The 24,907-nt window shown below is 37.8% G+C and overlaps 1 protein-coding gene across 2 annotated transcripts in view; it reads left to right on the top strand.

Moving 5' to 3' along the window:
- USP9X (ubiquitin specific peptidase 9 X-linked) overlaps positions 1-24,907 on the top strand; it is a 99,180-nt gene that overhangs the window by 14,780 nt on the left and 59,493 nt on the right. For both annotated transcript variants that reach the window (XM_042810945.1, XM_042810944.1), the window contains exons 2-10: positions 10,282-10,535; positions 11,822-11,967; positions 12,284-12,363; positions 18,690-18,802; positions 19,568-19,786; positions 20,888-21,003; positions 21,258-21,509; positions 21,586-21,724; positions 22,946-23,098. In XM_042810945.1, coding sequence (XP_042666879.1) covers positions 10,440-10,535; positions 11,822-11,967; positions 12,284-12,363; positions 18,690-18,802; positions 19,568-19,786; positions 20,888-21,003; positions 21,258-21,509; positions 21,586-21,724; positions 22,946-23,098 — 1,314 coding nt within the window. In that variant the 5' untranslated portion in view covers positions 10,282-10,439. The remainder of the gene's footprint in view (positions 1-10,281; positions 10,536-11,821; positions 11,968-12,283; positions 12,364-18,689; positions 18,803-19,567; positions 19,787-20,887; positions 21,004-21,257; positions 21,510-21,585; positions 21,725-22,945; positions 23,099-24,907) is intronic.

The raw sequence follows: 24,907 nt of genomic DNA, 5'->3' as shown, positions 1-24,907 counted from the left end.
TCTTCTAAGAAGATGATGATCCTGAGATTTGTTGTTGCTAAAAGCATGCAGTTGTAGTGTTTGCGTTTGGGTGCTTTTCCAGTATAAGCATTCTTCCAGTTCTGTTTCCAAATACACAGAAAATTTTCTGTACACCCTGTTTTTGTAGTTGGATGACCTGACACTTGGCTATGTTAGTGCACATTCTGTTGTGCCAGGCTTATCGGATGATAGAGATTACTCTATTATCGTCTCGTTGTTTTATTATCCCATTTACTTGTCATGTGCAAAAATGTATTAGAGATTGTATAGTTCTGTTTAAGTCATCAGTAATATTGAGCACTATGGAATAGAGAATTGATATCTGTGGGGCTTTGCTAGAAGTGTTGGCCCATTTCCATTAAAACACTCGTAGGAGTTTATTCTGTGATCTAGTGACCCAGCTGGTGGATGAAGGAAAGGCTGTTGGTGTGGTCTGCCTTGACTTCAGCAAAGCCTCTGACTGTCTCCCACCGTGTTCTCCTGGGCAAGCCAGCAGCCCATGGCTTGGAGAGGTACACTCTTTGCTGGGTAAGGAGCTGGCTGGATGGCCAGACCCAGAGAGTGGTGGTGAATGGAGCTAAATCCAGCTGGTGATCGGTCATGAGTGGTGTTCCCAAGGGCTTGGGCACCCTCAGTAAGTTTGCAGATGACACCAAGCTGGCAGGAAGTGTCGATCTGCCTGGAGGTAGCAAGGCCCTACAGAGGGATCTGGACAGGCTGGATCACTGAGCTGTAGCCAATGGGATGAGGTTTGAGAAAATCAAATGCTGGGTCCTGCCTTTGGCCACAACAACCCCAAGCAACGCTACAGGCTTGGGGCTGAGTGTCTGGAAGACTTTGTAGGAGAAATGGACCTGGGGGTATTGATTGATGCTTGGCTGAGCATGAGCCAGCAGTGTGCCTGGGTGGCCAAGAAGGCCATGGCATCCTGGCTTGCATCAGAAATACTGTTGCTAGCAGGAACAGGGAAGTGGTTGTCCTCTTTACTCAGCTCTGGTGAGGTTGTGCCTTGAGTACGGTGTTTGGTTTTGGGCCCCTCACTGCAAAAGAGACATTGAAGCCCTGGAGCGGATTCAAAGAAGGGCAACAAAAGTGGTAGGGATCTGGAGCATAAGTCTTGTGAGGAGTGGCTGATGGTACTGGGATTTTTCAGTCTGGAGGAGAGGAGGATCGGGGGAGACCTCATTGTGCTCTGAAACTATGTGAAGGGTTGTGGTGAGCTGGGTGTCAGCCGTCTCCCTTGTTTAGCGTGGTAGGACCAGAGGGAATGGTCTCACATCGCACCAGGGGAGATTCAGGCTGGACGTTGGGAAGTACAGCTTTTCCAAAAGAGTGGTCAGGCACTGGAATGGGCTGCCCAGGCAGGTGGTGAAGTCACTGACCCTGGACATGTTCAAGGAACATTTAGACATTGTGTTGAGGGACATGGTTTAATGGGGAATATTGGTGATAGGTGGATGGTTGGACTGGGTGATCTTGTAGGCCTTTTCCAACCTTGGTGATTTTATGGTTCTATGATTTATACATTTAAATATTTTTTAAAAATTATTTGATATTGCCTGTTTTGTTTACTGTAAGCTTAATCAAAAAAGCATGTAAAAATGTGAAAAATCAGGTAATCTCCAGCATCTTTCACATTGTGTTAAATTGCTCTAACTTACAAGACTGTAGGAAGTCTTGAATCCTGCATGTTTTATGAGACAGGTCCATGTACAGAAATGGTAGTTTGATTTCCTCTCTTTATTCCCTCCACTTCTCCCCTTTTTCCTTTCTGTGCTATTGTGGACTATATCCTGTTTTCAGAGATCTACTAGAAGTTGTATCTATGGATTTCTTTGGGTTCTTCAACTCATAAAGTAATTTATGCAGCTTACCTTAGTTTTTAGATTTTAAAATATTTAGTATAAGTTGTTATCATGTGGTAAATGGTATGTATTGGAAACACTTTTTATTATGACATTGAGTGCTAGACCAGCAATGCATCTGATCCAAAGCAGGAATATTAATATCACGGCAGAAAAAGTAGAGAGGTTTAATATTTATCTAATGTTTCATATGATGATTGCTAGGGTGTTTTGAATGTCTTTCTAAATTATGGATGGTGATCACATGGCTATGCTGGGAAATATGTACTAAATAAGAATAATCAATTAGAATAGTTTTTTAGACTGTATATTAAATGAACTGTGTGCAGAAAAAATATTTAGAAACACATTATTGTTTTGTTAGTATATTGCACTGTGCTTACTTAAAAATTAGTCCTGTGTCAAAGTGCGGGAAAAATGAGGTGTCTTCTACCTGCCTTGGTGTACTAAGCCATATATTCTGCTGAAAATTTTAAAGACTCATTTCACCAAAAGAAATTTGCTCTGGCTGCCCTTTTATTGCTTCCTGAACCATTGCTACATATTGAATGCTGAGAAGAATACTAATTGGCTAGAATGGGAGACTATATTGTGTGTATTTTCATGCAGAGGGAGTGAGGAGATGAGTACTGTTGTGTAAATGTATGCTTCTGGTCTGCTGGCTCTTTCAAACTTCAATAACATCCTACTTCATACATTCTGAAAACTCTTCATTTTCCCTTTGTGGTGTGCTTGGGAAACTCATAGGAGGTCAGTGATATGTCAGTGCTCAGAAGTATTCACATTTCATCTGTTCCCCTACTGCTTTGCTGTAGGAATTCGTATCTTACTGAGAAAGCTTTCATTTTTTAAGTGGAGTTAAGCCTATATTTTTTGCTACTGATCGTTGGGAATGTGTTTTGATTTTTCCCATTGACTTTTGAGCATCCAATAACAATGCTTTTTCTATTATTATTACTTTTTTGTAGGAAAAAAGCGAAGCAGTCAAGTTGAATATGAAATAATATTAAAAGTTAATTATACCTTTTTTATAAATCAAGTGAGATTAAATCTTTCCAAAAGCCTAATAGTGTAACATCATGTAATTACGAGCATTTGAATTAATGCTTAAGGAACAAACAGCACTCTTGAAGTATTGCAGACTGTAAACTTTGCTATGTAGCTTTGAGAGGTGTAATTATTATGAGGACTACTCTGAAAGTAATGCCTCCTATTTTGTATGTTGGCCCACAACATCAGAGGCAGATGTTGATGGTATGGCTGTAGAGGCTGAGCCATCTCACCAGCATCCCATTCCATTTTGCTGCCGTGTGACAGATGGCAGCAGAGGGGCACTGTGGCATCTGATGTGGAAATGCGGATGAAGCAGAGGTGTGGAACTGAAATCCTCCATGCAGATAACACGGCACCCAGTGACATTCATCAACACCTGCAGAATGTTTATGGAAACCAAGCACTGGATGTGAGCACAGTGAGGCATATTCATTACTTTCCTGCACTAGCAATCAGTAGACATAGTATTTCCATAGCTAGTAGAGTATCAATTGCAAATATGAGTGTTCTAGGTTTATAGAAAGGACTACAATATAAATATAAGCATGAAGCCATGATTTGTCCTTGCTTGTAGTGTTCTAGTGCAGCCTGAGAAGTACCAAGATTGCACTCAAACCCACAATATCAACTCGATCCTTGTTGGTTGCATTGCTAGGAATACATTTTTGGAATGCAGAAGTGTAGCCTCCTGAGTAAATAAACAGTAGCATAACTGGAAGAAGCATAGCACTGCGTTGCTTAGCTGCATGAGATTTAATCTAACTCTGAAACAAATGCACATAATAAAATTCTTTGATCTGATTTTTTTTTTTCTAGTCTCGAACCTGTTGTAACTTGTCATTTCAATGTAAAGTGGAAGGAAATCTTACCCACTTTTTTTGCATATTCATTGTGAATTCAGGAAAAGATTTGCATAGGCATATGCAATGGCACGGAAGGCGTCCCTCAAGACATTTAAACACTTTTAAAATAGATATTAACATTTTTCATATAGAAGTAACTCTAAGTTATTTAGGTTACAGTGTGTGCATTTACCAAAGCTTTGTTTATTTACCTCTCCTGATGATGTTGCAGAGTCTGACTTGTTTTACAGCGGTGATCAGAATTGTCCTCTCCCAACATAACAGGTGCTTTGCATACTTGCTTACCAGTGGCTTCAATGTAGTTTCTTGGTTGCCTGGAAGTGTTTAAGAATTGAAGTATATTGCAGGATCTGTAAATCCCGTATTCCTCTTCATTCAAATGTATTAAATCTTACTGGGACACACAGTTTCATACCAGTTGAACCAAGTTAGCTCTGTCTGAAAGCTCTTGAGAATGAAAGAATGATCATACTCATTCTGTCCGTGTTTTGTTTAGGGCAGCCTGAATTTGTGCCTGCGGAAAAATATAGCAAGGCTGTGGCTTGCTGTGGAGCACAGTTAATTGCCTTAATATTTGCTGGTTTTGTCTGTAAGGCATTGACTGTTTTCTTTCTTGGTGCTGCGTATATGGCATTCTGCCCCACACACAATCATATGAGCAAAGCAGTTTTTCTTGCTCAGAATAGGAACTGAAATTGATTTTGTTTCCGTTTGGTGGCCAGAGGAACTGTGTGTAAGATCTGATTACTTGACCTCTCGCTGTCACGTTATCTGGGGAACAAGTATCCTGTAAGTTGGGGATCCACTGGTGTACTGTTTAACTGTTCAGAGTCCTTGGCAAGTGTGTGTATTCTAAGCTTAGGTGGTTGCACCTCTATCCAGTTCCCTTTTGAGAGATTGAACTTCACTGATTATTGACTTCAAGCAAGACAATCCTTCCTGTGTGTTAAAGAATATCCTTGTTGGTTTTGTTTGTTTCGGTGCTGTTAGTGTTTTATCTTTCTTTGCTTTCTTTTAAGTCTTTTGGGAAGTTATTCCAGGTGGAAACAAAATAATGTTTTGATTATGTCAGTTTTGTTGTCTGCAGGACCAAACTTTGGTTTCTCTGTGTTAGCTTGAATATAGCTTGCTTTGTTTAAGACTACTTAGATGAGATCAAGACTGAAAAAATTGAGTGGAAATCGGGCAGCATTAGCCATGGAAGCCTGAGAAGAGGCTTTACTTCTGGTGACCTGATAAGGTTTCTATTTGAGCCATAAGCTTAGGCTGGCTGGCTGTTAGATCTGGAACAGCTAAATGCAGCCAGATTCTGCTCTTCAGCAGTACGTCTCAAGTCTCATTTACGTGAGAAGCCAGTCCCACTTTCGATTCAAAAAAACTTCTTAAAAGGTGAAATAATTATTTTTGCAGTAACAGAACGATCAAAAAAACATTTCTCTTTGCATCTCTAGCCCTGGAAAAATACAGAGTTCTTTGTGTTCTTGAGTTGTGCTACATGTATCGGTATTACAGTTCTTCTAAGGCAGGGTGTGTAGATGTGACGATTTAATTGCTTTGGTGGTGTTGAACTTTGTTTTCCACATACCTTGATTCGCATCAAGGCTTCAGTCTTTGAGTGTCTTCTGAATTTTAGTTTTTCACCAGACTTCTGCGTTCCACAATTCTCTAAAATACGGGCGGGAGGCTCTCACTTCTCTAAATCTGTAATACAGATTGTATTCATATTTGTTACTCAAGCAGGATGAAGCACTATTGCTTAGAACTAGCTTTTTGGTGGGTTTTTTTTTTTTTTTTTCAGCTTTCTTATGCAGTCTTTTCAGCGCAGGATGCTACCTACTTGGTGCAGGATGACTTGAATGTGTTTAGACATCCTTTGAGACCATCCTGAAGCAGTTGAGAGCTGGGGTCCTTTTACTTTGCCCTTGAGGTGGTAGTAACAGGTGATACTTTGTTATGGTAGTTTACTCTCTTGTGCAGCTTGCTAAATTCAAGTGAGTGGTGGGAGTAGGAGCTTATGGGTAGAAATGAAGTTGCGTGCCATTACGTAGGTGTAGTTTAACCTTAACCTGTCTCAACATTATTTTGAAATTTTAAATATTATGATGATCTGTAAATCATTTCCTCCTTCCTGAAAGACACAATACACAGAGAAGGCTAATGAGGAATCTGCTGGGGTGTATGTAGAATGTAACTGCTGAATCAGGTCAGTGTTAGACTTCTGGAAAGGTGTTTCTAGCTTAGAAGGCAAGAGAAGAATAGGACAGAAGGTCAAATTCCAAGTCTAGAACTTTTAAGATGAGAATCACATCCCTTGTGATGAGTTAGTGTTTTATTAGCACTTTAAGAAGGCAGTTCCCAGTATCCTATATGAAATGAAGCTGCAATACCTTTGAACCCTATATGTGTATTGCTGCAGTTATGGGTTTTGCAGTACAGCACTAAGGAATAAAAAGCTTATCTTCTTTGAGATGCTGGGAAGGTAGGAATGTGTCTACAAATAATCTTGGAAAAAGCTCATGTTCTTTCTTAGCATACTTTTATGATTTTAGGGAGCTCCATTCTTAACATGTTGAGTATGTTAGAATTCTGGTGTGTGGTGTTAACACCGCAGAGGAGGTTTGGTTTTGTGGCATATGTAACCAGGATCTTTTCTATAGAAGGAAAATAGGTTTGTGTTTCTAATAAGGGCTCTAGGTAATGCATGTGAATGATGAGTTGTATTTTGAGGTCTGCTATGATCATCTGTCTGCTTGCATTTGCTTTTTTTCTGAGACTTGGCATTACAGGTAGCTCACTTGGAAGACTGCACGTACTGAGATATTTCAGGTATTTCAGAAGTGACTTTGAGAAACTCAGATGAAAGGTGTTCTAGAAATGAACTGTATTAGAAAATTACATGTATTTCTTCATCGTTCCATGCTGGAAGTCTAAGCTCAAGTCAGGTTTAAGCATGCTACTGTCCCAGTGGAACCCTACCAGCAGCTGGTGTATTCTGTACTTGCCTTTTCCCAGTGTCATTAAAGTGGCAAAGAGACAGGTGAAGCGAAAACTGGAATTTACCTGTCTTTTAACAGTGGGTTGACATGATGTGAAGAAATGGAAGATGGCACAGCACATCAAGATTTGCTGAGTTGGCAATCAAAACTGAATGTCAGTGGGATGCATTTGACTCAGTTTTCATAGCCTTGTACATTGCTTGATGAACAGTGCAGCAGTTAGTGTGACAGTTAACAGGTGTGTCTTCATTCTGATGCTGTATCAAAACATCCATTGAAAGCCTTTTGATGAGGATGGTGATTTTTTTAAAACACTGCTTAGTATGTTGAAACCAAATTTGAATATAGTAGAAATTAGCCATGGATTTAATAATAATAATACAAAGGCTCCGCGTGCTTCAGTTGAATACTGGCAGTGAGGGCTGCCTACGGGTGCAAAATGAGGTGGCATTACATCAGTTTATGTTTGCTTATAGACAGGTTAATTATGAGTAGGTGCAAAGGTTAATTTGGAGCTGAGCCATGCCACGTGCCTTAGGGAGTTCTAATTCTTAAAAATTGAAATTGAGTAGTCTGGATGAAGTGATTGGAATTCATCATTTCCTGGTTAACAATTCCTGTAAAAGTTAAAACAGGGTATTCTATGGGTGTGTACCATTTGATGTGTTCTGTAAAACAAGCGGTTAAATTGGCACTGGTAAATGACTCCCTTGTAATACTGTTTAAAATATATAAATTGACCTTGATTTGTGCTTACACAAATGTGTTTCCTTCTCTAATTAGAAGGAAAGCCTCAACAAGGATGTGTTCACAACTTAGAATATGTGAATACTATAAGAAGCAGTCAGGTCATTTCTTGGAAGTGGAGTGTGCTTAGCTGCAGCATAACTTGACGTTACTTCTATATCTCTGAAGATACATCAACACCTTCCCACCACCCTTCCCAAATATTGGGGTGGAAGGGATAGGAATAGGAAAGAGAGCATCTCACTCATGTAGTTGTCCTTGTCTTAAGCAGTCACAGAATCATGGAATTGTAGGGGTTGGAAGAGACCTCTCGAGATCTTGTCCAACCCCAAAGCCAAAGCAATGGCCAAAGCAAATGATGAACTTCTGGAAGTCCTGATATGCATTTTAATGAAGAATGGGAAGGTAGTACATGGAGCCTGTCACAATTACGAAGTAACTTTCAGATCACGTCTGAATGTTCTGTTTACTAATATCTACAGAATTCTGGATGTTTTTCCTACACAGATTTTGTTTTAACTTTGTGTTTAACTGTGAATCTGCAAGATCCTGAGTTACATGATCATTTCAGTAGTAGTTCTCTTGTGTCTCTTAGCTACATTGTCACACATCTTGAGCAGGAAGGAATTTACAAAAATATTGTACCCAAAATCTTGAGATAAGCACAGAGGCAAAATTTGAGTGTGAATTCAAACTAGTATAAGGTCAGGAAACAGGAGACAGGAGAGCTAACAGGAGAGCTGCAGGGTTGTATTGGCTCTGTGGCTTGCACTAGCATGAGTATGCTGTGGCTTATTAGTATGTGTAGTTCAGGTAATTACAGAAACTGAGAAACAATCAGTCTCTAAGGTTTTTATTGTGGGATGTTTGGTTTGTTTGGGTGTTTTTTCAGGGTGGGGGGTGGACATGCAGTTGGCAAAGTTTTCTTGTTTTTCATAGGCTGAACGGATCACTCAAGGATGAGCTAAGCAAAGGAATGAAAAGGGGCAGGACTGAAGCAGTTCCCCTTCACTGTGAATTGCTGGGGCATCACAGCTGTCGGGAGGTTTGCAGTTCAGGGAACTGCAGGGAACCAGGACTATTGCTGAAAGCAGCTCTTACGCCCTTTCCCTGTCTCTTTGCTGCCTCACTCAGTGTGGTAAATTTATAGACCAGACCTACTGAGGAAGGAGGGAGATGTATATTGTGGTCATAGAGTTGGTTTAAGGCTGTTGAAAAGTACAATGTGGGTTTTGGAGAAGTTTGATTTCATTGGTATAAGCAAATACCTAGAAGCTTGACGCAGGTAATGCAGTGGAAATGAGTGCACTGAACTGCAGTAGAGCACAGTGTATGGCTGGAAATTTACTATTATTAATATTTTCTGCCTAGCAGTCTTTCTAAACTGAATAGAAAACAAATACTTAAAGGAGTGCGTTTGGAAAAAAAAAAGAAAAAAGCACCAATGAAAGCAAGTTGCTCTGTAAGATTGCATTTTTAAAAGTAGATAGCTTGCTAAAGAAGGCTTGACTTGGTAGTGCCTTTGCTTAATTGGGCTCGCTGCACTCTTAGATTTTAGTATTAGTCCTAAAAGATGGTGATGGATTGCAATTGAATGTGTACCAAATACACAGCTGTGTTCAGAAAGCAAGCATTATTTTAATAGCAGTATTAGTATGAGTTCTCTAAATTTTTTGGTAATATTAATGTTGGAGACTGAGTTGAGAAGAAATAGCATATTTGGTCAAAATTGGTATTGTATTTGAAGCTGGCTTTGCAAATTTACACAGTTCAGGAGAGGATTTTGAAGGGTCTTAAGGAAAGACAGCAAGAGCCTATAAAATGAATTGGTATGTCTTAACAAAGTAGTTATTACCATACATACTGATGCGGCAGAAACTTTAACTTGTTAATGTGGATAGTTCAGTTGTAGGAGCTTGCAAAGATCCTTGCTTTCAAGTGTGATCTCTTCATTGTTAACCAAAAGTGAAAGCGCCTTATAGAGGGCATTGCTCAAATGCCTCTTGAGCACTGGTAGACTTGGGCATCGTTAGCCTAAACATAATGAAGTTAAATATGTAACATTTATGAATCTGTTGCTTTGTCACAATTACAACATCGGAAAGTAAATCTGATGTCCCCATGTTATTGGCTAAAGTACTTGGTGGGGTTGAGGTGGACTTTGTACTGGGCTTGAAAATTCAACAGATCCAGGTGTCGGTGCGCAAGTGCTGAAAGAAAAAGGAATGCAGGTCAGACATTGGAATGAATACTGGTGTACTAATAGAAGTGTGGCTGCCGGCTCTGTTAATCTTAGCTGAGGTGGAAACAGTTTTCCTCCACTCCCACTCATACAGCTGCAGTTTGGACAGTCAGGAGTAGAATATTCAGCAATGTGATAAGTGTGGTGGTTTGGTTTGGGTTTTTTTTGTGCTCTTAATCAGGTCATATTAAGCTGTTGCATTTGGACTTGTCTGGTTCTCAGTGATATAAAGGCGGAATTCTCACTTGGAGCATTAAAACCGTGTTAATTATTTCAAATGCTACCTTCTTTTGATGTCAAATGTACTCAGTAAAAAGAAATAGTAAGAAAAAAATAAAAAATAAAAAATAAAATAAATAAAAAGAAAAAAAATAAGAGTTTTTTAATGGGAGTATGTTTGTTTTTGTAGTGCTCTTTTCAAGATTCAAGTGGCTTTTCTTTTATGTGCGTGTATCTCTAAAGCATACTGTTTTTTTTTTTTTTTTTTTCCCCAGGTTATGCAATGGTCTCTGCAAGATGGCATGTTCTTGAGTTGGAGCTTTTTAAAGCAAGCATATGCTGGTACTTCAACTTTACTAAGTGGACTATAATTTCTTCTCTCACAACAACTACTTAAGCAGACAAAATTGCAAAGATCTGCCCTGTGTCGAGTATGACAGCCACGACTCGTGGCTCTCCGGTAGGAGGCAATGATAGCCAGGGCCAGGCTCCTGATGGACAGTCCCAGCCTCCCCTCCAGCAGAATCAGGTATGATACTAGCAGTCAAGTTATCTAGAAGTATAGAGCTTGGTTCTTTAGAACAGTGTTTCTGATTTATCTGAACTGTGAGTTTATGTAGTGCTAGAGATGTCTAATTAAGTGAACTCGTTCTTTGTTTTTGGGAGTGCAAAAGGAATTTAAGGGATAAAGACAGTGCTGTTGACAAAGTAGATAATGTTAGGGAACACCGTGTTGCAAAAAATACTCCCTTTTCAGGCAGTGACATAGTTCTGTGAAGCATATTTATTTGGAATATGAAGTCATCTTGGAATGATAGCAGAGGCTTCCTCACAACTGTGTTGTTGAGTCTACCACATGTTGGTATAAGTACTCTGTGGCTTCAGTTTATGCTCAATTCTGTAAATGCACTTTGTGGATAAAGGAGCTTATGGAGGTGGTTATCTTCTCTCTTACATCGTCTTCTGCTGAGTCCCTGTTCATTGTACTAGACTGCCTGAATGACATGGCATGTTTCTTTTAAACACAGTGTTCTGCTTTCAAAGAAGAGTAAAAACTTTCAAACGTACAGCATCATAATGCAACAGCTCTTCTTTATCAGGAAAATAGAGAAGATGCATTTAAAGACTGTAGCCCAAACCAGTTAATAGAAAAAACACTCCTTTTATACAGTATTTAGATGATGTTTATTAAATATCATAGGTTTTAATATTTATTTTTCTTGAGAATCAGTTGTTCTTTGGTACATGTGTGATGGGTAACCTTGACTGGCAGGTAAGCCACCGTGTCACCTGCTCATTCCCTCTCTGTGGAATGGGCTTAAGTAATTGTGTGCTTGTAGTTGGCTAGTAGTCAAGTACAGTACTGTTCTACTTGTTGTAAACTTTCAGAAAATGTTTTCATCATCTTTTTGCTTTGCTGTTGCTGAAGTTTTTCTACATATAATATTCAACTTCAAAAGATAGGTAAAAACAGAGTATCCATACGGTTTTTATTTTCATCTTCTAGATAGCTGGTCTGCTGAAAATCAATCTGTTACAAAATGAAATAAAAAATAATAATAATTTTTTTAAAAGTTACAGCAATTTTCTCTCCAGGAAAGTATGTTAATGCTTAAAATGTTCAAATAGAAAACATAGCACATTTAATGTCTTATTATTTTTTTGAATAGATCTAAAATGAAATTATTAAATATTATTGGTAGTGACAGATGTACACTTCAAGTGATAATATGAAATATAATCTGAATGAAAAAGCCAAAATAAGTGGCACACAAGCGTAGACAGTATTTCAAGTATTTTCTATACCACTTTTAGACATCTTCACCTGATTCTTCAAATGAGAACTCTCCAGCTACCCCGCCTGATGAGCAGGGCCAAGGAGATGCTCCACCTCAGCTTGAAGATGAGGAGCCTGCGTTTCCACACACAGACCTGGCAAAGTTGGATGACATGATCAACAGGTACTTTCACACTTAGTGCATTTTTTCCAGTGCGTGTAGATTATTTGTGAAAACATCCTGATAGTGAAAGCAGGATTTGTGCTTCTCCGATTCACTGGATTGCTTGAAAGACTTCTTGTTGGGTTAGAGTTTGAAAGAAATGCTCATATCAAGTTTCGTGGGCATTTTTTTTTTTTTACCCTTTTTTAAAGCGGAGCCTTCATCAGGGCCTTTAAAAATGGGTATTTTTTTTATCTTTCATTAAAAAAGAACAAAGATTCCTCATTTCTAAGAAGCACAGTTGAGATGCATGGTTTTGTTTTGTTTCTGAATATAGGCCTCGATGGGTTGTTCCTGTGTTGCCGAAGGGGGAATTAGAAGTTCTTCTAGAAGCTGCTATTGACCTGAGTAAAAAAGGTAAGCTGAAAAGGGAATGAATGATCATTGAACTAGCTGACAAGTGATAGGACATGAGGAAATGTTCTGTGTTGGACCAGGTGACAAATGGTCTTAGATTGTGCCAGAGGAGGTTTAGGTTAGATATATGGAAGAATTTCTTCACAGAGGGAAGTGGTTGAGTCTCTGTCTCTGGAGATATTTAAGGCATATGTGGCACTGAGGGATGTGGTTCAGTGATAGAACTTGATGGGTCAGGTAGGTAGTTGGGTTTGATGATCTTGAAGGTCTTTTCCAACCTAGATGAGTCTACAATTTGCTGTGTATGCTTTTTGGTTGTGAGGATTTTAAGCCTCCATTGGAGGCTTAGAAGTTCTCAGTTATTTCTGTTACAGCCCTGGTCCTAAAGATTCAATATCAGTGAGCAGTATGCAAAACCTTCATAAATCAATAACTTGAAGAAATTATCCATGTATGTAGAAATTAGGTGCCTTATATGGTATAAGTAGAAAGGTTGAAGAAGCTCACAGCAATAAAAAAAAATCTTGTCATTCCTGTCCTACCTGTTTACTCTATTTGCTTTGATATCAGACCTGGGGGGTTTGGTCTTGATAACAGATACTAAAACTCAAAAAATTTTAGTTTTTATATGGGTTTTTTGTTTGTTTTTGTGTTATCTTAACTGAGTTGCTAATCTAGATTTTCAGTTGTTTTGCCATACATTTTAAAATTCAACTTTGGCTTATGCATGCTTTTGAGAATATTAGAGGAAAGTTAGAATGGTAAGCAGCATAATAATAATCCTACCATATTTTTTGCTGTGTCTGACTTGCTTGGAACTAGGACAGTTCCCTGTTGAGATTGTGTACATGTTCACTAAATTGATAATTTGTCATGTATCTGTAATCTTGTTCTTGCCTCAGTATGTGAGTGATGCCTAAAGTTAGATACTTTTCTAGTGTACCTATACTTGCCAGTTGTGTTTTAAATATAGTGACATACAAAATGCCTGTTCCTTCTGTGACATAGCTACATCGAGATGACTTCACTTCTATGATGATAAAGGTTATACTTAGGCAGTGTTAAGAATAAAAAGCTGGCTTTGGTCAGGAGATTTGGAGTTACCCCTTGTTTGTTTTCTGTCTCTTCTTTCTCTGGAGAAACAAAAGTTGAACTGTAAAAGTGTGGTCCAAAATAGGATAATGATGCACTGTTGCTAACACTGATTTATCAGCTGGAGTTGCATTTTAAATCAGCTTTCTTTGCATATAGCTAGATCTGGCAGGAATTTTAGGAAGACTGCAGAGTTTTTTAAGAGATCGCACCTGTTCAGGAACTACAAAATTCACCCTTCTGTGTGTGTAGGCTGTTGAAGCAGTGCAGTGAGAAGAGATTTTCTGCTTATGATTTACGAGAGAGGAGATGTATGTACTGCCAGCTGTTAAGTCATATTAAAAAATAAAACGGACACAAAAACATGTCAGTGCAATGCAATGAAGTAATATGAGTAGAATGAGATTTTTGGCTACTCTTAACATCGCTGTTCTTCTCAAAAAGCATCAGACATAGCTGAAAGTTCTCAAACAAAGAGTCTTTTTCTTTTTTTCCTCTTAAAGCTATGGAAAATAGTGGGAATCTACGCATACTCTTCATGTGAAAAGTGCTTCTGCTTTGCTATTTCCTCTTGCCCTCTGGATGAATTTCTTTGTGTTGACATATAAAGGATTATTGGCTAAGGATAAAAAAAAAAAAAGGGAGAATAAGGGAAAGCTGATAGAAATAGTTGCTCTTTAACCGTTATTTTTATAGTTAAATCCTGGATTCTGTTTTTACCTGTGATTAGAAGTTATGCAGTGGCTAACACTGTCCTTTTCCGTTTGTTTTGTAATGTACTTTCCAGCGTTCAATGTATGTGGTAGGGTGCTCATTTGCTGTAGCAGGCACTGCTTTTATAGTTCCAAACTACACTGACACTGTTTCAATAAGTAATACAAATAATTATGTAAGTATATATACTTATATATGCCTATACTTGAAAATGTATTCTGTTACTTCAGTAAGATCTGAAATGGCTACCCGTCTGTGGGCGTTCTTCTTAACCTGGGCCCTGTTTCAGGAGAGAGCTGACAGGAGAAATTGAGAAGTAGCCGACTGTTTGAACTACATACATTTTTCCTATTGCAGTCTGTATTTCATTTTATCTCACGACTTCATTTATTGTATTTGTTTTGATTAAGCACCTTTTTCTAGTGGTTGGAGCTCTCAAGTGGCTTTTTATTCCTCATGTTGTCAGTGGCCATTGGCTTTCTGGAGGGACTTTGGGGGAATTCCTTTCTTTGTGACCTTATCTTTAGAAGAAAATGGCTGCATTCTCTTGAAATAGTTTCAGGAACTGAAATTAAAGGAAATTCAGAATTGGAAGTATTCATGAAAACACAATTTCATCATTGCCATATTCAAGTGCAGTGAGCATATTTGACAGAGTAGTACAAATCCCGCCTAGACTGTGACTTGCATTATTCCTGACAGATGTTTGTTTGTGGAAAAGTATCTTCTTGTGTCTTGGCATCAATGGGTTATTATTCATTAAGCGAGCCATAAGACTATCAAGTGATAGTCTGGAATAACTTCTTGAAAAATAGCACTGAACAAGAATGATGTTTATCTTCACATAATTCTGGAACATTTGTTAACTGTTTTGGGTGAAATTTGCTCCAGAAATAAATGTCATGGTTATTTGGATGCTAGAAATTTATAAGGGGAAAAAATTGTTCTTAGTTCTGTTGTTTTTGAACGGCTGAAATGTTCTCTGCTCTTTCTTCTAGAATTCCCTCAGTAGCTCTATATTGCTTTGTTCTTTATAGTGTTTATGTTCAGTTTTTAACATGCTGCTAAAGCTTTGCTGTGCCACACGTAGAAATGAGATACAAGGCAACTTTACATCTCAGAGGCTATTCAAACTGAAATAAAATGTCACCACACAGATTAAATCTTCAATTTCAATCCCAAATCTTTGTTTCTGATGGATCACAAAGGCTTGTAAGAGAGGCAGGTCCTTAAAAGTATGTTTAAAAAAATAAACTTTTATCTGGATGAACATCTGCATTTCTGTGGGACCACCCTTGAGTTCATTACTGAAACTACATTCTGCATTTTCTTGGAGTACTCTTGTGTTCCAAAACTTAGCCAGTTTTGTTGGGCTAGAACCAGTGGAGCAAAATGATCAGCAGGTTCACTGTGATGCTCTGGTGTAAAAGGACTCAAGTATTCCTGCTGATTAAGAGCAGAAAGAGCAGCAAGAATCTGAGTGTGATGTGGATGCACTGCATCTGTGAACAAGTGTCTTTTCCTCAGAGCTCACTAGCTCCAGGTCACTGTTCTGCAAGGTCTGATGTATCCTTGTCAAGCCACTGAAAGGTTTGTGTGCTGCACTGTCTGAGACTCCAGGTCTAGGGGGAGCTTCAGGTTGCCATGGCAATGCATGGAGCCAACTTAGGTCTGAGGTTGCAGCTACAAAGTTATTTAGTTCAGTGTACTGGAGAGGAGCTGGGTGTCTGTGCGTGGGGTTTTGATGCTCCAGCTTTTCCTCCTCCAGTTCCCCCTAATTACAGTTTCTATATAACTGTATGTTGCACGTCACCTTGTAATACTTGCTTTTTTCTCTCTGCATCGTCTATTTCCACCACCTTTCTCTAAATACTTAGCCTGGTGCTGCGTGCTTGCACTCCTCATCCGTTTTCTACCTTATCCTTCTCTGTCTCCAGAATTTGAAGAATGGGCAAAAAAGGCTGCTTGTGGTCTTACCTCTGAGTTAGGGATAATACTGAATCTGATTCAAACAGTAGATGGCAAGTAACTAATGTAACTAGTGGTTCTTTTCTTGGTATCTTTGAATTGCTGATTGCTTCTTCTTCCACTCTACTCTGTCTCTAAGACTCCTGTTACCCTGATACTCATGTCCTTGTAGACACCCAGCCCTGGTTCCTTCCATGAGTACCATATGTTATTTCAAGAGCTTGGAACACAGTAAGAGGAGGTAGAAGGTGACTGTGTATCTAGGAGTCATACAAGTTCTGAGATTCTCCATCTTCCCTCTTTTTCCAACTTCATTGAAACACAGAAAGGACAATACATTTTTGAAACATAATCTATTTTAGTGTTCTTTGAACCTGATTTGAAAAGTCTTGCTGATTGAAGCTGGCCCCCCACTGTGGGAGGAGATGGTGCTTGAAAGAGTGCTGCACTTGTACTCAAGGGACCATTAAATTGACTTGAGGGCATGCTTTAAATTTGTGTTCAAGAATTAAATTCATTGTTAGATTTGAATGGAACATTTCCTCTAGGCCACACTGAATGAGTTGGGTGGCTTTTCTTATCCTCTTCTTTGTGTAGGGTGAATTTGTAGTGTTTACACCCTTGAGTTTGTCAAGTTCTTTGTTTTGTTTCTTTGTTTGCAAATGCCAAAGTTTGAGGCAGTATCCATCTCTTGCGTTCTCTTTTTGTCATTTTGTTGTTGTGGTTTATGGCCTTTTATTGTTGCTCTTTATACTTCATAGTAGGGATATCAGCCATCCAGACTATGAGTTGCATAGGAAGTTAATGTGGAATTTTTGATACTTGGCTAACAGTGTGTGTTGTGTACCTCTGGTAGTGATAAAAGAGAGTGCTGGCATAGGTCTCAACATGGCTCTCCAAAGATTCTTGCTTTACTCAAGCTGCTTGAGATCTGCACCCGCCATAAACGTATAGGCTGACAAACACTGTTACAAGAGTTTGGAAAGACTTTGTGGGATGTAATAACGTGCAGCACAGAAGTTTCTCTTGAAAACATCTGTTGCACAGTTATTTGTGACCATGAACAACTTTTGATTTGATAAGCCAAATCAGTCCTTTGAAAATAGTAGAACTTTACTGTCAGGAAGTATTAAGAAGTTAAGGGTGGTGGAGGAGAAAAAGACAGCAATTCTTGTGAATCTGGTGCTGTGGGTTTATTGAATGCTAAAATTACCTGATTGTACATTAAACTTGTTCTGTAGAGAAACTGTGAGCAGGTCAGTTTTCTTTAACGTGCCCAGAGGCTTTTCTTGTTTGCAGTGTGTATTCATGCGTATTGGATATGCTTTCCTGTTGACTGTTAGTCCTATTTTGTTTTTTGTAATTGAACTTTTAAAAGGGAGATACAGATTTATATTGAGTTCTAAATAACTTAAGCATTTTAAATAACTAAAAGAAAAGTATGGAGGACTTGTACTTAATTTTAAATTTCGTGCATATTGGATTGAAAAGATTTATGGCAGTGTTGGCATCTAGTTATATTGGGTTCATCAAGTTATATTGGCAGCAGAACTACAGAAAACTGTACTTCAGTTGACAGTGGCAGAAAAAAAGATTAATGTTTAATTCTGCAGATCAGTTGCATCTGGGAAGTTGAGCAGATCTTACCCTTTCTCCTTTTTGCTCGCTGAATTTTACTGGTACATCAAGAACCCAGAGATCACACCTGGAGTACTGGGCCCTTCAGTACAAGAAAGACCTGGACATACTGGAAAGACCTCAGTGGATGGCTACCAAGATAATAAAGGGACTGGAGCACCTCTCCTGTGAGGAGAGACTGAGAGAATTTGGGTTGTTTAGGCTGAAGGGAAGAAGGCTTGGAGAAATGTTTTCAATGTGTATTTGACCCTTTGTACAAAGGGAAAGTACAAAGAAGCTTGAGCCAGCTGCTTTTCCGTGGTGTCTAGTGCCTGGACAAGAGGCACCGCTAACTGGAACACAGGACACTCTGTCTAAACACCAGGCAGGACTTCTGTGCAGATGACAGAGCACTGGCACTGGGTGTCCAGAAAAGCTGTGGGGTCTCCTCACTGGAGGTCTTCAAAAGCTTGCTGTACACGGTCCTAGACACTGTTCTCTGTGTGTCCCCACTGGAACAGGGGTTGGGCCCTGTGACCTCCAGAACTTCCTACCACCGCCAGCCATGCTGTGATTCTGTGAAATACACGTATTATGGAGGTGTAAAAAGCAAAGACTGTTCTTACTTTTGCTATTATACCTCTGATGTTACAAGCACAACAAGAACTATTGGTTTTAAAATAACTGAAAAACTAACTAGAGGAGTGAAGTTGTTGAATGTCTTTACTAGAATATTAATTTACCATATATTTTATATGTTTAAGCTTATGTAAGTTTAGCTTCATACAAGGCGTCCCTTTTAAAAATAATTCTGAAACTTTAATCACCAAATCTTTGTCTAAATCACTACTTTCGGTATTTGTAAGTGCATGCTAATGACAGCTAATGAGATTACATATATCGTAAATGTTTGTTTCTTTTTTATTTTCAAATAGGCCTTGATGTCAAAAGCGAAGCATGCCAGCGATTTTTTCGAGATGGGTTGACAATATCTTTCACAAAAATCCTTACTGATGAGGCAGTGAGTGGCTGGAAGTTTGAAATCCATGTAAGTCGATTTTTTGTTTGTTTGTTTTGAAAAGCAAGTGATTTTAAAACAAGAACGGAGGCTGCGTTTGTGACATTGAGGCAACAGCAGAGATTGAATGTCATTTTCAAAAATGAGCACAACAGAGAAGTGGGAGAGTTCTTCCATATGTGGCTTTTGAAGGGAAAATAATCTTTCGTCATATTATTGCCTCTGCTGTTTTTGGAAGGAAATAAAACAAGGGATGATGCTGGCAGAAACTGAACTTTGTATGTTCAGTAGAGCAAACTGTTCAATGGGCTGTCTTTGGATGGATGTCTAGATACCTACTTATTTTTGTGTCCATGCTAGGATGAGAAGGCTTGCTTTTTTCAGTAAAAGCCTTTAGCTGCCTACTAAATTCTGGATATTTGTGGCAGCTATTTTAATATTCAAAGCTATCTCTTGGACAGCTGGTCATGTGCTGTATGAGAAACTGTTGAAGATCTTGATAAACAAATTAAAATCTGTGACAGAAATGGCTGAAAGAAGGAAAAGTTGCTAGTTAGTTGGTGATTCCTAAGTGTCTTAAATAACCAAAAATATTTTAGTCTTTTTTCTAAATTAATTTTTTGCTAAATTCAGATTAAGTTTGTTCAAAGCCTTTATTGGAAGAGGTACAAAGTTTTAAGTACGGTGTTGTAAAACTCTTAGGCAGCTCTGAACCATTTGCAGCTAGCTTACAGAGTTTATAGGTTGTATTGGAATAGTCACCTGCTGTATTGGTGTGTTGTTTTTTCTTAATAGAGATGTATTATTAACAACACTCATCGACTAGTAGAACTCTGTGTGGCCAAGCTGTCCCAGGACTGGTTTCCCCTTCTTGAACTTCTTGCCATGGCCTTAAATCCTCACTGCAAATTCCATCTATACAATGGTACACGTCCCTCTGAAACAGTTCCTGCAGGAGTCCAGCTTGCTGAAGATGAACTTTATGCACGTCCTCCTGACCCACGCTCACCAAAGGTATGACAGCTTTTTCAGAACTGTTAAACTGAATATATTCATTTACCTAGTGTTACCTAACTATCCAGTAGCCATAGGGAAGTGTTTCTGGGGGAGGCATGGTGGGAAGTACTTTTGTGGGGTTATTTTTTTTTTGTATCGCCAAAAAAATTTTGCTGGTTTTGACCCCCAATAAGTCATTATTTGATGTATGCTTGCCCTTACAACTCTGTCAGTCATTGGTTCACCATTGAACTGTATTGTGTTTTTGTGATAAAGTGGCATAACTTTTGCGGTGCCGTTCCTTCTGTGTTGTTAGGCTTGTTTCTATTTGCTGGGTAACTTCTCATTCCCTGTGATTTTTTTAGATGCCATATTTTAAGAAGAGGGTTATGTAATAATAACGTAGGATTTTTTTTTTTAATAGATCCCAAGTATAGTTTTGCTGTGCTTTTTGTTGTTTTGTTTGTTTTTCTCAACAGACGATTCAGTTTAGTAACCTGTTTCAGGCCATGGGTTTCGATTTTTTAGAACTGTGTTTTAAGTGGCATTGGTACAAACTCAGGAGCTAACTAAATTGTATTTTGTTGCTTGCTTTCTTTCTTTTCTTTTCTTTTTTTTTCTTTTTTTTTTTTTTTCTTGTAGTACTGCTAGCTATTGATATGTTAGAGCAGAAGATAAAGAACTGTGTCCTTGGTCTTCCTTGCATTGCTGGGTCTTATAAATAAGAATGTTATTTGTGTTTTTGCTGTGTTGTTATGCAGCACTATCACATCTAGGACTGGAAAAGAATACCAAAATTGACCTATTTTCTGTAGAAATTTAGCAGCCAGACCTGAAATACGGACATGTTTATTCTTGGATATTTGATAAGTTACCTTGAGTAACTAATATACAACATTTGTACTTTTCTATGATAATGGGAAAGTTAGTATTTCTAAGTATTTCCTTCAAACTTAATATTTAAATTATATTAACTAGTTCCTTGTCAATTCTGTTACTTTCTAGCAACTTACTGTGATAAGTCATTTTTTAAAGTAACATGATTATCAGTAGATACTTGAAAGAAATCCTACATAGTTAATTATAAATGTCAGATAATCTTTGGTTATTATATTGCAGGGTTGGCTAGTAGATCTTATCAACAAATTTGGCACATTAAATGGATTTCAGATCTTGCATGATCGCTTCATGAGTGGATCAGCACTGAATGTTCAGATAATTGCAGCTCTCATCAAGTAAGTTTTTAAAGAAAGTTTTACATATTTGGGAAAGTTGAACTATGTTAAATAAAAATATGAAGTTAGCATAAAAATTAGTGTTTCGTTGAAGCACTCTCTTGCCACATCTTATTTTTTAAATAGATCCCTTTAATTTTGTGTGTTAATAAGCAGACTTGAATTTCTAGAATTAATTGCTCCTTACTATCTTAATATTACACAACTATTAATTGTGGCATTTTGATTGATTTTTTTTATTTCTTTCCTTTTAGGCCATTTGGACAATGTTACGAATTTCTAACATTGCATACAGTGAAGAAATACTTCCTTCCAATTATAGAAATGGTTCCACAATTTTTAGAAAATCTAACAGATGATGAACTGAAAAAAGAAGCAAAGAATGAAGCCAAAAATGATGCTCTATCAATGATAATCAAATCTCTAAAGAACTTAGCTTCAAGAGTTCCAGGACAAGAAGAAACTGTAAAAAACTTAGAAATATTTAGGTTAAAAATGATTCTTAGGTAAGATGCTACTCCTAATATGATATGCTGCTGTTGATATTTGTTTCACACTAACTACATTCGATTTGTCTTACAGGTTATTACAAATTTCTTCTTTCAATGGTAAAATGAATGCACTAAATGAAGTTAACAAAGTAATATCCAGTGTATCATATTATACTCACCGGCATGGTAATCCTGAAGAGGAAGAATGGCTTACAGCTGAAAGAATGGCAGTAAGTTCTCTTCCCCATAAATCGTTGAGGAGACTTTCTTCCTCCTTATTGCTTTAACTGTAGAATGGGTCCTGAACACTGCTAATTTTGCTATGTAATATTCTAAACATCATGGTAATAAGTCATTTAAGTAGTAGTCTTTCTGTTAAAAATTGCTGCATTTGTTCCAAAACTTGTGTTAAATATTTTCTGTGCTACAAAAATCCTGCATTAAGAAGAGATCCTTGAATAGCATGGTTTCTATATAGTGTTTAAAAAGAAAATGAGAAAACTGAATCACACCAGTTTCATCTTTTGAAACTTTAGTGACACCAGACCTAAAAATGGGTATTCATTAAATAAATGTTTGTTGAAATAAGAATGTAGACCTGTTGTGCATCAAATAATTTTTTTTCTAGTCAGAATTCTGAGTAATCATCCTGCATTTCATTTTTCAGAAGTTGAAATGTGTAAAAAATAAAATGTTGATTCATATTCTTTGATAAAGGAAACTCTAGACATCCCCTTTTGTGATTGTTTAATATTCAAATACTTCAGATATCTTTCTGCGCTTGTGTGTGCATGTGGCTAGCTAATAAAATGAGAGTGTATAAAGTTAAGAATTTAATTCTTCCTTTAAACTTCGTGGAACTTGAAGTTATTTTTTCACCATTGGTCAACATCGTAGCTAGTTACTGGCCTGTAATCTGCAGAAGAACTGCTGGCAAAAAAAGAAATTATTGCAAAATTTGACCTTTTCAATAAATAGAAGGAAATGATTTTTTCACACATTCCTTGTAGTTAGTCATCTCAGACAAGGCCTCTGTTTTCAAGTAAAAATATCTAGATTTCAGGATTTTATGAGACTAGATTGAATGCTTTTCTTCTGTAGTCAAGGATACTGTATTTGATACAACACTTGTTTTCTGACATTAGAATGCTGCTTTACTTCAGTTGGTGTATGAAGCTATTTTCAGGCAATTACACCACTGGGAAAAATGCATCTACTTAAATATTGCTTGAATATTTGCCTCTAATTCAATTATTATTAACACTGATTCTTTTTTTAAGAGAAAATTAGATATAAACACCTTCTTGACTGCATCTTCATAGCTTTTCCCAATTGGAACATTGTGTATAAAAACATTAATATGTAACAGATTGAACTTTTTCTTTTTAGCCTAAATATTATTAGTAGCACTTGAGTAATTCGAGATGACACTACTTTCTTTTTATAATCAGGAATGGATCCAGCAGAATAATATTTTATCAATTGTGTTGAGAGATAGTCTTCATCAACCTCAATATGTAGAGAAGTTAGAGAAGATTCTTCGTTTTGTCATCAAAGAAAAAGCCCTCACTTTGCAGGATCTGGACAACATTTGGGCTGCACAGGTAAAGTATTAAGCTGTAGTCCACTCCGATGCAGGAGTAAACTTGTTCTGTGTCACGAACTGAGATGACTTGTGCTTCTTATGACTGGTATTAGACAAAACTTAAGAAAAATCTGCAATCAAATAGTGTTTGTTTTTGGGATTTTCTGTCTCAGATTCTATCTTCTCAAATGTGTTCAGTAAAGGAGATCAACTGCGCATGTACGTAAAGTCTTCAAAGAGCTGTGTCCTCTAGGAATCAGTTTTTATGGCTCAGGTCCACAAGTGCTGGTTACTTAAGAGCTACCTTTTAGAAGCACAGGATCGGGCAGTCCCACATGCCATTAAGTCAAGTAAGTGGGACAGAAGACCATCTTGGCAAACAGGACTCTACTTGGAATTCAAGCAGTTAAAGAAAATGTATGATCTCTCTAATCAATGTCAGGCCACACAGGAAGATTACAGAGCTGCAATTTATACTTGCAGGAAGAAAACAAAGGCCAAAGCTCAACCAGAGTTAAGTCTGGCTGGTGATGTTCTAGAGAGCAAGGAAAGCTTTTTAAATTGTGTTAATGGCAGGAGGAGGTTTAGGGAAAATGATTGTTCGTTACTGGATGATGCTGTTCTTCTGCATTTCTGCAGCCCCACTTGGAGTGTTTTTTGCAATTCTGAGCTCAATAGTTCAAAAAAAAAAAAAAAAACAAAAAACAACAACAAAAAAAAGATACTTAACTGTGTCCAGAGGAAGGCAACAAAGCTGATAAAACAGCTGGAAGGCATGTGTTATGAGAAGAAGCTAAGGGCACTGGACTTGTAAAGGCTCAGAGTTCTTCAGTGTTCTCTCCTTTTCTGAGCAGGGCAAGTGGGGAGAGAGGTACTCATCTTTCCCTCATGTTATCTAGTGACAAGATGCTTGAGAGTGGCTCAAAGTTGCATCAGACTGGATGTTAGGATCAACTTCTTTTCCATGAGGGTGGTCAAACACTGGATCAGGCTTGCTGGAGATGTAGCTGATGCCCTGTGCCTCTCATTGAGGCATTTGGATAATGCCCTAAATGATATGTTTTAATGTTTTTTGGTGTGTTTTTTTTTTTTTTTTTTTTATAATGTTATTAAGTGTTTAGAAACCCTCAAGCTTGAGCAAAGTCTAAGTTATTGAAAAAATGTATATGTGTGTGTGTGTGTGTGTGTGTATATATATATACAGATGAGGATTTAATGTTTTAAAATACATCAAGAATATGTGTTGTTCTGTAAATTCACCACAGTTGTACAGCTTTTTCCCTGTGAAGGGAACTGTTTAATAAGGCTTATAATAACAGTTGTTCTAGATCTTGTTTAACAGCAAGTTCTTTGATCTGTGTTCTAATAATTGGGTTGTTCTGTTTGTGGGTTTTTTGTTTGTTTGTTTGTTTTTTCCAGAATTGTAAATTTTGGAATATTTACTTGTTCACTTAAATGATCATTGAGGCTGGACTTCTTAGTTGTGTGTACTGCGTGAAGTTAGTTTACATAAAGGGCAGTTAAAAGGACAAAATGATAATTAAATGTTGAGTAGTCAGAAAATAAAGGGTAGTTTTAGGATAGCAATAAGCATCAGTGAACTTATTTGTGAACAAGGATATATTTATAGTAAAGCTCTAAATATAATTGTATAAGACCTAATATCATTTCTACTATAGGAAGGAAGGCTACATCCTGGTTTGAAGACAGAGGGCTAATACAGGAATTGAGTGATAGTATATCCCTTCTTTCCTTGTCTTCACGCTCTTCTGAACACTCTTCTCTTTGACTTAAATGAATTTGCCCAGGTGTCCCTGTTTTCAGGCAT

Source organism: Centrocercus urophasianus, unplaced genomic scaffold (genome assembly GCF_019232065.1).
Source record: "Centrocercus urophasianus isolate 14NV4802_14NV808 unplaced genomic scaffold, USGS_Curo_1.0 seq_12, whole genome shotgun sequence".
In the NCBI taxonomy this organism is placed as follows: domain Eukaryota; kingdom Metazoa; phylum Chordata; class Aves; order Galliformes; family Phasianidae; genus Centrocercus; species Centrocercus urophasianus.
Note: the sequence above shows the minus strand (reverse complement) of the source record. Positions and strands in the feature narration are given on the sequence as shown.